Source organism: Anguilla rostrata, chromosome 5 (genome assembly GCF_018555375.3).
Source record: "Anguilla rostrata isolate EN2019 chromosome 5, ASM1855537v3, whole genome shotgun sequence".
Taxonomy (NCBI): Eukaryota; Metazoa; Chordata; class Actinopteri; order Anguilliformes; family Anguillidae; genus Anguilla; species Anguilla rostrata.
The window spans coordinates 17,356,218-17,370,169 of NC_057937.1; the positions used below are offsets into that span (position 1 = coordinate 17,356,218).

General features: G+C 42.3%; 1 protein-coding gene across 2 annotated transcripts in view; it reads left to right on the forward strand.

Annotated features, from left to right (window-relative positions):
* nlrc5 (NLR family, CARD domain containing 5) overlaps positions 1 to 13,952 on the forward strand; it is a 32,417-nt gene that overhangs the window by 14,265 nt on the left and 4,200 nt on the right. The window contains exons 19-45 of one of the 2 annotated variants that reach the window (XM_064335448.1): positions 256 to 303; positions 429 to 500; positions 1,288 to 1,371; positions 1,924 to 2,007; positions 2,382 to 2,471; positions 2,659 to 2,718; positions 3,378 to 3,461; positions 3,721 to 3,762; positions 4,274 to 4,357; positions 4,745 to 4,834; positions 5,183 to 5,248; positions 6,577 to 6,660; positions 7,025 to 7,108; positions 7,370 to 7,453; positions 7,818 to 7,904; positions 8,084 to 8,152; positions 8,808 to 8,858; positions 9,418 to 9,501; positions 9,621 to 9,704; positions 9,892 to 9,975; positions 10,245 to 10,328; positions 10,466 to 10,552; positions 10,953 to 11,036; positions 11,476 to 11,580; positions 13,049 to 13,132; positions 13,389 to 13,472; positions 13,717 to 13,800. In XM_064335448.1, the coding sequence (XP_064191518.1) occupies positions 256 to 303; positions 429 to 500; positions 1,288 to 1,371; positions 1,924 to 2,007; positions 2,382 to 2,471; positions 2,659 to 2,718; positions 3,378 to 3,461; positions 3,721 to 3,762; positions 4,274 to 4,357; positions 4,745 to 4,834; positions 5,183 to 5,248; positions 6,577 to 6,660; positions 7,025 to 7,108; positions 7,370 to 7,453; positions 7,818 to 7,904; positions 8,084 to 8,152; positions 8,808 to 8,858; positions 9,418 to 9,501; positions 9,621 to 9,704; positions 9,892 to 9,975; positions 10,245 to 10,328; positions 10,466 to 10,552; positions 10,953 to 11,036; positions 11,476 to 11,580; positions 13,049 to 13,132; positions 13,389 to 13,472; positions 13,717 to 13,800 (2,127 nt within the window). The remainder of the gene's footprint in view (positions 1 to 255; positions 304 to 428; positions 501 to 1,287; positions 1,372 to 1,923; positions 2,008 to 2,381; positions 2,472 to 2,658; positions 2,719 to 3,377; positions 3,462 to 3,720; positions 3,763 to 4,273; positions 4,358 to 4,744; positions 4,835 to 5,182; positions 5,249 to 6,576; positions 6,661 to 7,024; positions 7,109 to 7,369; positions 7,454 to 7,817; positions 7,905 to 8,083; positions 8,153 to 8,807; positions 8,859 to 9,417; positions 9,502 to 9,620; positions 9,705 to 9,891; positions 9,976 to 10,244; positions 10,329 to 10,465; positions 10,553 to 10,952; positions 11,037 to 11,475; positions 11,581 to 13,048; positions 13,133 to 13,388; positions 13,473 to 13,716; positions 13,801 to 13,952) is intronic. The other variant, XM_064335449.1, reaches the window with a different exon arrangement.

Genomic DNA, 13,952 nt, shown 5'->3' on the forward strand with positions numbered 1-13,952 from the left:
TCTGTTATTTGCATTTGTCAGCATAAGGACCAGAGTTGTGCCAAACCTTAGGCTTACCAAAATCAACAGTTTGGAACATCATGAAGAAGAAGAGAGCACTAGTGAGCTCAGTAATGGCAAAGGGCCTGGTTGATCAAGGAAGACCTTTACAGTTTATGACTGAAGAATTCTCCTGTACCTGACTAATCAGAAACACCTGTGAAGCCCAATTTGGGTACATGTTTTGTGAATGATTATATTTTCTCTTTTAATCAGTCATGGGGGTAAGAAATGTCTGGTGATGAAGTTTCGCTCCAGTGTAAGGTAATGTGAACTTTGGCTTGGTCAAATTTCTATTTATAAGCTACTGTACAAGCAGCACTCAGTTTAGTGAAGAGATTCAACAGGACGCCGTCTTGTGATGTTTCATGTAATTGCTGTCCTATCAGGAGGAAGTCTGGGGAGCGGCCAGATGTCCCACACCCACAGCAGAACGGGATACACCTGTCTAAGAAATTCAGGTAACACATATGCATATTAAACAGAGAGAAGACACCAGCACTCTTACTGTTCTCTCAAAGTTTTACCTTTATAGTGACTCATTATCTAAATAATAAACTGTATTTATTAATAGTTTCTTGTAAATACTTCTCAAACTATCGTCTGGATTAAAAGGAACAAAACAATTGTTAAAACAGAAAGAAGATGTGAAAAGATACATCAAGGCATTCAACACAACAATGAAAGTCATAAATTAAAGAGATTGAAGATTAAAGGTCATAAATTAAAGATCAAACGTAAGATAAAGGAGTTATAAAAGTTTTACACAGCTAACAGCAGCTTGACTACTGTAGGTGTGGTTTTAAAAGTAATTGGTTATCTTGCTATCTATTCTTTCAGGCAATGCATTCCATAGCTTACATGAGCTACTTTAATGTCTCATCCAGACATTTCTCATTCCTTTCTCATTCCTTTGGTTATGACTGTTAAAAGAATGTGTCTGGCTGGTGTTTTGTTAAGTGCTTAGTATTAAATTACTTTTGATTCATTCATCAGCTGAAATGCAACATGTTAAAGCACTACTGCAAAAAACGTTTTTCATACACTTAAACACAGTTTGGCATGTGCCTTTTACATTGAGTCCATGTACTATAATTCATTTCCGTCTGAGTCCTCCTCATATCACCATAATAAATCTGTGAATCTGCCGTAACTCTCACGGACTCAAGGCCAGTCGGGTTCGCTATGACGACGCGAGCCAGCCCAGCTTCGCGTACTCTGAGGTAATGAGGCCTCTCTGCGTTGCAGCCTCACTCACAGCGATGTCCAGCCTTCCAGAATCGACAGGCTCTGTGGGAAGTTGTCACACTGTCCAGAACAACTGGAGCTCAAGTGAGTTTTCCAGCAGGCCGAGTATTGACTGTGTGAGGTGGACAGTGTGAGAATAACATTGCGCTGGGTTAACAGAGTGCGGCCGCTTGAGGTGAATCATGTTTCTTTTCAGACTCTAAAATTAGTTCAGATTGCAAATGGCCAGACCACAAGAGTCACTTATTGTAGCAGCAATCAGCCATACCAGGCCATACCATCTAACAATGGACAGAGGGTGGTTTGCTGAATATGTGATATATGTGATGTATGCCTCCTCTTGTTCTCCCACTCCTTTGTTCACTCCCTTGTGTCTCATAGTTTATGTTTGAATTTGTCCTAAACTGGCTTGGTGTTGATGTCATTGGTGAGGTAACATTGCTTACAGCACAAAAATGTCTTACAAAATTGAGTTTCATTGCTCTTAACTGCACTTCTTTCATGAGGCTTACAGTGGAGCCTAGCACACGAGGATAGGTCAGTGCAGCCTAGACTGTGCTCTGGGTATGGGCAGGTTAAACTATGGTTTCTTGCTGTTATATGGAACTTCTGATCTATTTTCCCATTTCTCTGCAGTTTTTCCCACAGCTCCCTGAGTGATGTGTCCATCGAGAAGCTTCTGCAGCGACTGCCGCACATGGCTACTCTGCAGCTGCTGCAGTAAGACCTCCCACACTGATCTCTAACTCATACTGATCCAGCGATACCTGATACCCCTTACACTAACTCCTGATATCGCTGATACCGATCCTGCGATACCTGATATCCCTTACACTAACTCCTGGCATCGCTGATAACGATCGTGCGATACCTGATACCCCTTACACTAACTCCTGATATCGCTGATACCGATCCTGCGATACCTGATATCCCTTACACTAACTCCTGATATCGCTATTATTACTCTTGATATCATTAATATTGATTATTGGTCACCTGATATCACTGATACTGATGAAATAATATAACATATAGTAATCTCACGTTTATCCTTCTGTAGAAACAGGTCTGACTGTCTCATCTCTTTTGCTCAGATTAAATCATGTCCAGATGTCTACAGAGGGTGCCTTGCTATTAGTCAGATCACTGATTGACTGCCAACGCGTCAAGGCAGTGGAACTCCGGTACAGTAGCACACCATCGTGCCAACAAACTCACTTTCCCACAAATCCATTGGTTTGTGTAACAGGCTACCCTCATCGCACTGCTGCTACTACAGATTTTGGGAGCTGCGAATGACATTATACCATCATCGCTCATTTTTTGAAATTATTGTCTAGATTTCCTCTTCCTTCTGATGCATTTTCCCAGGTCGCAGGGAGAAGCCTGCATCAAGTTTCAACAAATAAAAGCAGAAGAGGTGGCATGCAAGTGAGTGAATGCTCAGTTTAACTGTAGTCTTAGCTAGCTGTTTTCCTCTTCTGTTTTTCCATTTTACACTTTTGCTTTTTTTGAGAGCCATTTGTCTCTCATAAACACTTCTACTACCCCAAAACTTTGCTGTAGCATTGATTTGGGGCGATGGGGAGGGTGGGAGAGAGATTGCTATAAGGGTGGCTACCAGCTGAGGTTAGTTTTTTAAATAGCAAGTGTGCAAATTTATTTGATGTAAATCTAAGCCAATAAGATTTAGGAATATAACACATGCTGTTGTACTTATATTTATTTCACAAATATTTACTTTCACAAATGCCGGACTAGTAAGTGCCCGACTGGAGGTTGCGCCAGATGATGTACTTCTGACCACCCTACAGCATAATGATAATTTTTCAGCTGTGATCTCATCAATCTGTGGTGCCCCCAGCGCTTTATGGTCAAACTGTAGACACTGTCCCCTGGTATAGCTCTTGGTCAAACTTTGGACCCCACTATGATCTGTGATCTGTTTGAATTGTGGCTCCCCCCCAATACTGCAACCTGTTAAGACAGCCCCCTGAACCTGGCCTGGTCAAATTGTGGTCCCCGCCCCCTCATTGGGATGGGGTTGCACTGTGGTTTCCCTGACTCCTGCTCTTTGTGGGCCCCTCCAGACTGACGCAGTACCAGCTGACCTGTGGAAATGTGGAGAAGCTGTCTGGTATCCTGCAACAGTGCCCCCGAATCTCAGACCTGGAGTAAGCATTCCTCCCCCCCCCACCATGTGTGTTAAAGCTTTCTCCAGCTACCAGTACTTGCGTGTTAAGACTACATCAGCTGCACAAATGCAGCGGAAAGGCGGGTTCCGATCAAGTCATCGGCCATGAATGTTGTTTTTTTCAACATTTTCACTGGAAAATTTTGTTCACTGTGGACTGCTCATGTTGTGGTCTGTGAGATGCAATGTGTCAAATCTTTCAGGCCAGAGTTAACAATGAGTTTGATCTGCTCCAACAGCTCTAAGGCAGGCAGCAGCTGTTCCTGGAGATCTACAGTCCTGTAGGTCTTCATTTCAACCCTAATTTGGTACACCTGATTCTACTAATTCTACTAATAGCAACAACTCACAAAGGTCTCTAGCTGGTGAATGAGGTCTGCTTTGTTAGGGTTGGAGTGAACACCTACGGGATGGTCGATCTCCAAGAACAGGGATGAGCCCTTCTCTAAGGGAAAACTTTTAGTATGCTAACCATCACTTACATGTTGTCTTTACTCAGTGACTATCTATGTTCATTCATGACTTGTTCTGTTGTTGCAGCTTTGATGTGAACGGGGCTTCGTAATTCTCATTCTGCACTACAGTAGTTCTCTCTCTCTCTCTCTCTCTCTCTGTGTCAGGTGTTCTCTGTTTCCTCACACCTATCAGATGTGTGGGTAGACACTGATATTTTTGGAACGTGGTTCATCATTACAGAAACACCTGTCCCAGTTTTGTGGCATCATGTGATCGAAAGCTTCTTGCTTATTTATGTATTTGCACGAGCTCATCTGATCGCCTTTTAAATTTCAGTCTGTCTGGTAACCTGCTGAGAGACGAAGGCGTGCGGTGCTTTGTGGAGTTCTTACCCAAGCTACAGATCTCCAACTCTGTGAAGTAAGCAGGCTTTCCAGAAGTTTCCACGGAGAGCACGGTGCATGTGATTTCTGCTGGCAAAGCATTGCTCTTATGTCTCCTAAGTACTGAAGCAGCATCTCATCTGACACAATCTCTATTGTAGCTGTTTACAGCATTGAACTTTGGTTGTGTCGGTGGTAAAGAGTGTCGTAGCAAGATTTTTACAGTTTTTTTTTTTTACCACCACCACCTTCCCCCTAACCACAACTCCAGATTCTCAGATTCTCACATACTTTCTTGTTCCACTGGAAAACATTTTAAAGATGTGTTTGTGACCTGGCAGAATGTCAAGAAGACAGCCAAGAAAAATGTAACACAGTTATGGCTTTGGCTTTCTTCAGGTGGTATCTGAATTTTTCTCCACAGGCTCAATGACAACAGACTGACCCAGACTGGGGCTCTCTGCTTGGCGAACTCCATAACCATATGCAAGCGTGTCATGGCAGTGGAAGTGAGGTGAGGCCATCACCTACCAATCAACAACATGCAACCTTGGCAAAATACCTGTCAGTTAGGCTGTCTCTCTGCTAAGAGCCACTCTTCATAGTCTAGAAATGTTTAGATCTCAAGAGATCTCAAGACGCTTTTGCCCATATAAGAGATGGCCATGCCAAGGAATGTGCCTACTTATACAATGGTCAGCCCCTCAATTAGCTTCCATAAACTTTAGCTCTGCCTTCACTGAATTCATGTGATTTTCATAGAAAATGTGGGTTGCATCCTGCAGGTGAACGACATTGCTTTCACCAAGGTTTCCATGCAAGGCTTCTCCAGTTTACACAGTTTCATAATTTTGTCTTGTAGCCTAGGGTTGGAGATGAAGTCTCTCATTCGGTTTATACAGGACAACGACAGTGGCAAAGCACTCAGGTAAGCTCGGCGAACCCCCTTCTGGAAGAGAAATAACTATTCTATTTAAACAACCACATCCTTCCCTACACAGTCTGCAAGCAACTGAGAAATTGAATGTCTGTAGTATAATGCAGGAGTATGCACAATTCTCTTTCACCCTATGAATGCTAGAATTGTCTCAAGGAAACAGACCTAGGTTAAATACGTATTTATTTTGGATTCAAATACTTTTCTGTGCTCTATTGATCTTGCCTGGTGTAATTGAGCCTGCCAATATGACCAGAAGGTGGGGTTTGCACTTTTTGACAGTATTTAATTGGTTCCAATACACCAGACAAGATCAGTAAAGCTTAGAAAGGTATTTGAATCCAAAACAAATACGTATTTGACCCAGGTCTGCAAGGAAATAGCAAATAAGAATTCATTTCTTATTATGTGCACTTGGGTTGACCAACACTCAACCGGGGAGACAGAGTGTACCCTCTTTTTGGTGTTATTCAGCACTTAATTAAAGAAATTTAAACAATTTGCAGACATTAGCAAAAATTTGATGATTAAGCATTTAACTCATCTTTCTTGGTTTCTTGGGGCTAAATTGGTGGCTTATTTATTTTGAAAACAAAAATCAACAGATTGTATTATTTTCCAGGGTCAGCAGTTCCTATATGTGTGCATACATGTATTCATGCGTATGTGAGTCATTCTCAATGTTTATGCTTCTGTATGTGTATGTGTATGCGTATGGTTGTGTACCTGTATTAATTTATTTAAATTCAGTTTTTACACTTTGGGCCCTATTCTGGTGGCAATGGTAGTGCAAATGCATATGAATAATAATATTACTATGTACCGTTAGCCGATTAATATTCAAATAAATTGAATAATAATACATCTGGTATTTCACGACTACTTAAACTGTTTCACTTTCAAACTTAATGTCCTAATTGTATTGTTTAGTAATAGTCCTAGACATGCTGTTTTGTCTATTTTTCTGGTTCTGGAGGTTCATGGTTCATTGCAGTTTAATGTCCATCTTTTTGCATCAGAGCTTGATATTGATAAGCATAAATCTGGTGCTACTTCAGATTTCTCACAGGATCGGTTGACTGTGATGGACTTGTTAGTTGCAGAGCAGCATGACAAGTGCATCCGTGAAATGTAATTGAAGTGGAAAAAACTTAAAAAAGTAGTACAGTCTATAAAGTTTTAGTTGGCCTACTACAAGTTATAATTAAAGGGCTGTGGTTTGGTTTGCCACTAGAGTTTGATAATGACTGTGAAACAGGGCCCTTGAAGTTCTCCCTCTGACCCTCTCTCTTTTTCTCTCTGTCCCTTTCTCTCTTTAGTCTCCGAGAGTGTTGCTTTGGAACTGCCCACCTTCAGAAATTGGCTGATATTCTCCAAAACTGCCCCCATCTGCACAGATTGGAGTGAGTATGTGGGAGAAATTACCTACCTGACATCTATCACTATCTATCGTGGTGACAGTTTTGAGATCGGGGTGTTCATGACTGTGATGGCGGTGGTGGGGAGGGTGATGACAGCAACAGTATGGGTGAGGGTCATAATGACATAAAGTGTTGGGTCATAAAGTGTTGAGGATGGTAGTGGCAATGAAGATGAAACTGCTAATGACCGTAATGACAGTGTTAATGTGTTGAGACTGTAATAATGACACTGCTGATGATGACAATGATGTAATAATGGTGATTATGGTGGTGATAGTGATGTAATGTTTATGAAATTATGTTGTGTTATTTTTTAATCTCCTTGGGTAATGGTGACCTCTTTCAGGTTGTGTTGTAACACACTGCCGAATGAGGGGTTCCAGATTCTGCAGAGAGCTCTGAGCGGACTTCCCTCTCTGCAGCTTCTGGGGTTAGTGTACTCACATATACTGAATTAATGCGCTGTATTTTCTCTCTCTCACTCTCTCTCTCTCTCTCTCGCTCACACACACACACGCACACACACAAAAGAAGTGTGAAGCATACACATTCCCAGTCTCCATCTCACATTACGCAGACTTTTGTGCAAATGGTCAATATGTTTTCACCATAAAGATACTCTGTGGCTCTATAACCCTAACAGACTCATGATTTAAATGGGTTAATTCAGCCAGATATTTCCTCCCTTCAGGATTAGGAAGAATGGGCTGAGTGCTCAGGTGATCAAGGAACTGCTGAAGGAACTGGGCAGCCTTACCAACCACCTGGAAATCAGGTGAGGGCGTGGTTCAGGTGTCCCTTTGGTCCCAATGACCTTTTAAGGGTGTCAAACCAGTTTCCCAATTTACTGTTTCCATGAACTTACAAAGGTCTGGCTGAGTTCTCAGCTCTGGGAATGAGGGACAACTCTGAGGAGTGAGGTTTTTATAGAGGGAGGGAGATGTTGGAGATGAAAACAAATATGGAAACAAGGTGTTTGTGACCACTGTTCATGTTCACTGTATCAAATTGAATGGATTACATCATAAGGACAAATGTGTGCAGTCCTTTTAGGTTTGAGTTAGGGGCATGATGTGTCGCATAAATGATGCATGCACAAAGGTTGATGATGTCACAATAATGGTGTATTTTCTTTTCAGAATCGAGGAGCCCTGGATCAAAGAGGAAGCAGCGGTCCAGCTGGTGTCCAGCTGCCTGGACCTGAATTCCAGCATAACCAAGATCAGGTGTCTCATGATATGCCCATACCCTCCTTGTGACATCATTAGCTTTGGCTGACCTGCTTCCGAACAGGAGTACTTGTTCCTGGTCCTGGAGGGCCATAGTCCAGCAAGTCTTCCCAGCTATCTTTCAGATGTAATTTGTGGTTAATCATTGAGTTGACAATCTCTTTATTTTCCTGCAGAGTCTATAAAACAACTGTCAGCATCACGCTGGAAAAAGAGGACACCATGACAACGCCGCTCCCTTCCCGGTAAAATGCCCCACTACATGCCCCACATGCCCCACTTTGGGTGGCCTACCCACCGTAGTTAGACAGGGGCATGTGTGTGGGGTTAACCACAGCTGTAACATTTTGTGACTTGTTCTCTGAAAGTATGTTATGGTAAAAAAAAAAAGGTCAGCACTGATGTGGGGTGTGTTTCGGATGATATTGAGGTATATGACAGAAACGGATTGTTTTCTAACCTTTCTGTATGACCACTAAATAAGTGAGCGAAATATAGCATCCAGTAGGTAAGATGCAGGTTTTATATCTTTTTGGAATGTCCATACAGACATTATTTATTATCTAATCTGTTCTGGAGTTTTTAGTCTTCCTAGAATGCTATCTAATGTAGTTAGCTAGCAAGCTAATGCAAAAATGCAATAATTTGCAAGTACAGAAGCATCAGCCAAGATCCTGTCTTTACATACATATTGGAGGAGTATCTCCGGAGCAATATGTTGAGATTTGCAAGTAGCGAACTGTTGAAGTTTCCTGCTAGCTGGTAAGAAATTTTGCGAGCACAAACCAAATGAGTTTCTACTGTTACCATAGTTTTTTGGGCTTGCTGGAGAAAAAGAAAACAGCCTCAGTGCGATGAGTGAATAAAACAGTTCCTGTTGTATCTTGCTTTGTTTTCCAGAGATAACTCCATGAAGGCAACTTCAACTTTGTCTCCTGTGAAATCCATTGGGTAAGAGATTGGGCCTTGCAGTTTATTTTGAAAATCAACTGAAAAGCCAAGGGCTTGTTATTCTGCTATATGAAAAGGTAGCCAGTGCACGCTGTACTATATTGATAGCACCTTAGAGTATTCAAGTCCAGGCTTGGCATGGTGTAAGTCAGTCTCTGGAAAATTACTTTTTTGTGCTGTAATTTTAGAGCAGGGGTGTCAAACTTCAGTCCTCCTGGGCCGCATTGTTTGCTGGTTTTCGGTGTTTCAGCAAAAGTAATCAAGTCATTGATTGGCTAGGGAGTACTCACACCTTTTTCTCAATGCCTTAATTGGCTGCTCATTGAAATCACATATACCTGCAGACACTGTGGCCCTCTAGGCAGTTTTGACACCCCTGTTTTAGAGGTTTGAGTTTTAGAGGGTTCCTACCAGCGTATATTATTTTGAGACCTTATCCTCATTTCGTTGGAGAGCTAATTTCACAATGTATTTTTATGTAGTCCTTCTAGCAGTATAGTCATTAGAAGGTCTCTCATATGCAAATGTCACTGTCTTATCCTCTTACTCTGCCCTGTAGCCTAGTTGACTGTGATCTTCAAGGTCATCACCTCCAGTTTCTACAAGCCATCAGCCAAAACTGCCCAGTACTGCAGGAGCTAGAGTAAGAACACTCATAGACATGTCTGTGTGTGTGTGTGTGTGTGTGTGCAATTGTGTTTGTGGTGTGTATATGTGTGTTTGTTTTACACTCATGTATCTTTTCCTCTCCATCACCTTTAGTTTGTCCAACAATAGCATGAGTAGGGAAGGGGCAGAGTTTCTTTCCGCCACCCTCCCAAGTTTGCCCGATCTCAGGAGACTCAGGTGGGTTGTTATGCTTGCCACCAACTGCCTCTGGATTAAATAATGGAATGCCGAGGTTTAATCAACCATAATAATTCACTCAAAAACTGTCACCAAACAAAAACTCGAAGCAAAATGAAGTTCTCGGTAGATGAGTCTCAAGAATACTGTGATTCATTAATTTTTTTATGTATGCTAATGTTTTCAGGTTAGGGTCGAAACAGACTTCTGAGGATGGAGTAGAGATTCTCACACAGGGCCTGTCCCACTGTCACAGCATAGAGAGCCTGAGGTAAGCCCTGACCTGTTCCTCCTCTCACTGCAGTAACAACTGTCACTCACTGTAAGTGGCCTGCTGATAAATCTCAAGCACTTATTTTAAATACACTCTTTTAGATGGCAGTAAATTTTGCTCCTTTTGTGAACCACCCATTCCTGACAGCTTCTTATATGGATGGGTTCCCATACTGCTTGTGAGATGGACAAACGCTATGTGTGATGTCATGTTTTGAATTATTGTCTAACCCTGTTGTCCACCCACCCACCCTCTTTCTCCTTCAGCTTGGCTCATCATGTGATCAGCGACAGGGGTGCCGCTACCCTGAGCAGGATGCTGCCCAGACTTCAGAACCTCAGAGCCATCGAGTAAGCATCCGTCCCTTCCCCTCCATTCAAAATTACATAAAAATGTAGTTCTGCCTCAGCAATCCCCTCCAGCTCCTGCAAGGATGGAGGGAGAAATCATTTTTCTTTCACTCTCTCTTGCGCCCTCTGTCCTTCAGTCTGTCCTACTGCTCCGTCCTCACCACTGTGGGATCACACGACCTGCTCCACGGTCTGCGCTTGTGCGCCGCCCTGGAGGACATCAGGTGAGGCGCACTGTCATTATTTCAGTTTTCGTTCGTTTTCTTTTTGCACTACCTGTAGTTGCAGATGGTGCTAACAGTGCTAGCTAACTGTGATGTGGTAAAATTGGCCAAAATATATGAGCAGTATGAAGTCTGGGGCTTGGTGCTTTGCAGCCCCCACCACATCTGACCATATTCATTTTTAAAGCCCATTTTAATTATGTATTTATATGATGATATGAGATACAGAGGTTTCCCCATACTGCTGTGCTGTGCTGTTTTGTTTCTCATATTGCATTTGAATGTTTCTTATGGCACTGTGTAATGGTTTTATTTTAATTTGTTTTACACAAGTGGCCTAATGAATTTCCCCGGTGGAACAGTAATTTTGACTGATTAACTGACTGTCTCCTGGTGCTAGCCTGGACTCAGTTCAGCTGGATGCTGAGGGGATCTCTCTCCTGGCTGCTGGACTCCAGCACATGGCTTCTGTCAGGAGACTGATGTGAGTACGGTTTACTGATACACCGCAACGCTCCACTCATTCCTTATACGTAGTGTACCTCACCATGGGCCTGACTAGTAGGGATGGGGATGGGAGGAGCTACCATGGGGCATAAATCACTCAGTCCTATATGAACCAATCAAAAAGGTTTGTTCAGTATATGAAAACACTATGATTGGTTCATGTCAGAGAATTGCTGATAACGGGTGATACCCACACCCATTTTTGATTCAAGAAGTCCATCAATAAGGACTTCACTGTCTTATCATCAGCATTTGTCATCATCCCTGTCATCATAATCTCATTATGTACTGTTGATCCTTTCACCTCTGGAAAATTTAACAACATGAGGATTTATGGAATTGACCCTGCGAAAATGTAATACAGAATCTTCAACTCACTGAGGCTGTTTTTTTCACGCCATGCATTTGAACCCCAGATTGAACAAGATCGCCATGACGACAGGCAGCTCAGAGCAAGGGGGTGAGGCCATAATGGTTCTGCTGAGGTCTCTGGAGGGGTTCCACAGGATGGAGGAGATTGAGTGAGTTTCCCACCCCCCCCCCCCCTCACTTGCTTGCTCCTGCTTCAGATCCACTCCAGGTTTCACCTCGAGACAGGAATTGGTAGTGCTTCAAATATGTATCAAGTGGTTGTAACACGTATTTTAATGTATTGCCATAAATGTATGAATCAGTTGGTAAACTGAGGATAAAGTTAGACTTCTATTTCAGAGCTAAATCTTGTTTTAGTTATAAAATCAAGAGGAAACTCATTTTAGCTGATTTTTTAACAGTTTTAGACTATGGAGACATACTTTACATGCATGCTTCCTTCACTATTTTACATGCCTTGGACCCCGTTTACCATAGGGCTTTGCGGCAGTGTAATATAATGGCTAAGGAGTTGTAACCTAAAGGTCGCAGGTTCGATTCTCCAGTAGGACACTGCCGTTGTACCAGTAAGGTACTTAACCTGCATTGCTCCAGTATATATCCAGCTGTATAATTGGATACAATGTAAGGATAAGAGCGTCTGCTAAAATGCCTGTGAACATTTGCAAAAATTGATCCACTGGTATATATTCATTTATAAAACAATAATTGGTCTACTTCCTTCTTACCTCAGCTATCTGCTAATTAGAAATTCACTAAAATGGACTGCATTTATTTTACAATTGATGCCTCTCATTCACCCATTCACACACACCCCAACGGTGAAGGGCTGCTATGCAAGGCACCAATCAGCTCATTCGGAGCAATTAGGAGTTAGGTGTCTTGCTCAGGGACACTTCGACACGCCCAGGGCGGGGGATCAAACCGGCAACCCTCCGACTGCCAAACAACCGCTCTTACCTCCTGAGCTATGTCGCCCCCTTATGTCGTTATCACCTTCGCTCTAGTGATGTGATGCTCTTGAAAGTCCCTCATCCCTCATTCCTGTAATGAATTTGGAAAGTTGAGTTTCAGATATTTTGCACCGTACAGTTGGAACAATCTTCAAAAAAATTACTTTCAATTGCTGTCTTCAAGTATGTAATTCATGAAATATGTTCCTGTTTTTAACTTCTGCTTTGCTTTTTAATTACTGTTTCAATACTGTCTCATTCCCCATTTGATGTTCATAACTCCTTTGTGTACTCTCTTGTGTAACTTTGTGTTTCATGGCAGGTCCCCCTTACAAAAGAGTCTCAATTGGGGTTTTTTACTGGTTAAATAAAGCTTTAAAAAGAGTTCTATCATCATTATTGCATATTGTATATTTTTTTATTCCTTATTTGGTGTTTCAGTGTCTTTTTGTGGGATGGCTGTTCCTTGTTATGTACTTTTTAAATTGCAAAGGAATTTCCTTCCTGGAAAAGGAAAGGTCTTCGTTATCTCTGTCTAATCTAAATCGGCTAAATTATTACTGACTTGTCAGTGTAAGTGAATATAATAACCATGCATCAGGATCCTCATATGCATCGGTGTGACTCTCATGAACCCGCTGTCTTCTCTCCTGGCATCCTGCAGACTGGATGAGATTTGGATGGGTGACCATGGGGTCCAGGAGCTGGTCAGACACCTCCGAACTTGGCTAAGGCTCAGGAGGATCAGGTGCGATCTACAACCGTTTTAAAGATAAGAATTCTATCCAAAATGAGCCAATGCGGATGCAGGTTTCTGTTTTAGCCCAGTACTGGTACTACTTCTTAAGGTCTTGATTGAATACCATGATCAGTTAATTAGTTGAATCAGGTGTGATAGTGCGGGGCTAAACCAAATCCTACACCCTCACCAGCCTTTTGGGATATGATTGGAAACCCCCCAGTTTAAACACTCCCCATCTGTCCCTCCGCCTCCCCCTTCCCAGCCTGTCAAAGAACTTTGTGAGTGATACAGGAGGAGAGCTGCTTGTGGAGACCCTGGGCCACTGTACCACACTGGAGGAAATCATGTAAGAATCAAACCAGCAACCCCCTGTCATACATATTATGCAGAATAGCCGAGGGACACTTCATGATCCCTTTCAGATTGAGCAGAAATATGGTGTTCTGCGTGGGTCTGATGGTAATCGTGGTGGTGGTTTCTGGTCTGACACAATACTTATAAAGTACATCCAAGGAGTATTTGTCACAATGCAATGCGCTATTTTGTATTTTATTTTTTTCTTCCAGTCTAACCCCACCCTTGTGTCTTAGTCTTTCCAGAAACAGCCTTGGGGTTCTGAGTGCAGCCAAACTGGGTCAGGTTCTCCCTGTGCTTCCTCAGCTCAGAGTTCTGGAGTAAGCCACATACCTTTACACTTTCCCAGAATGCATTGCAATAAATTGAAGGTATAGGGTACCTATACACATTTCATTTTGCTGTTATTTAGCCAGGTATGTCAAGTGAGTACACAATCATCTTTTGCAGTGATAACAACCTGGAGCATCAT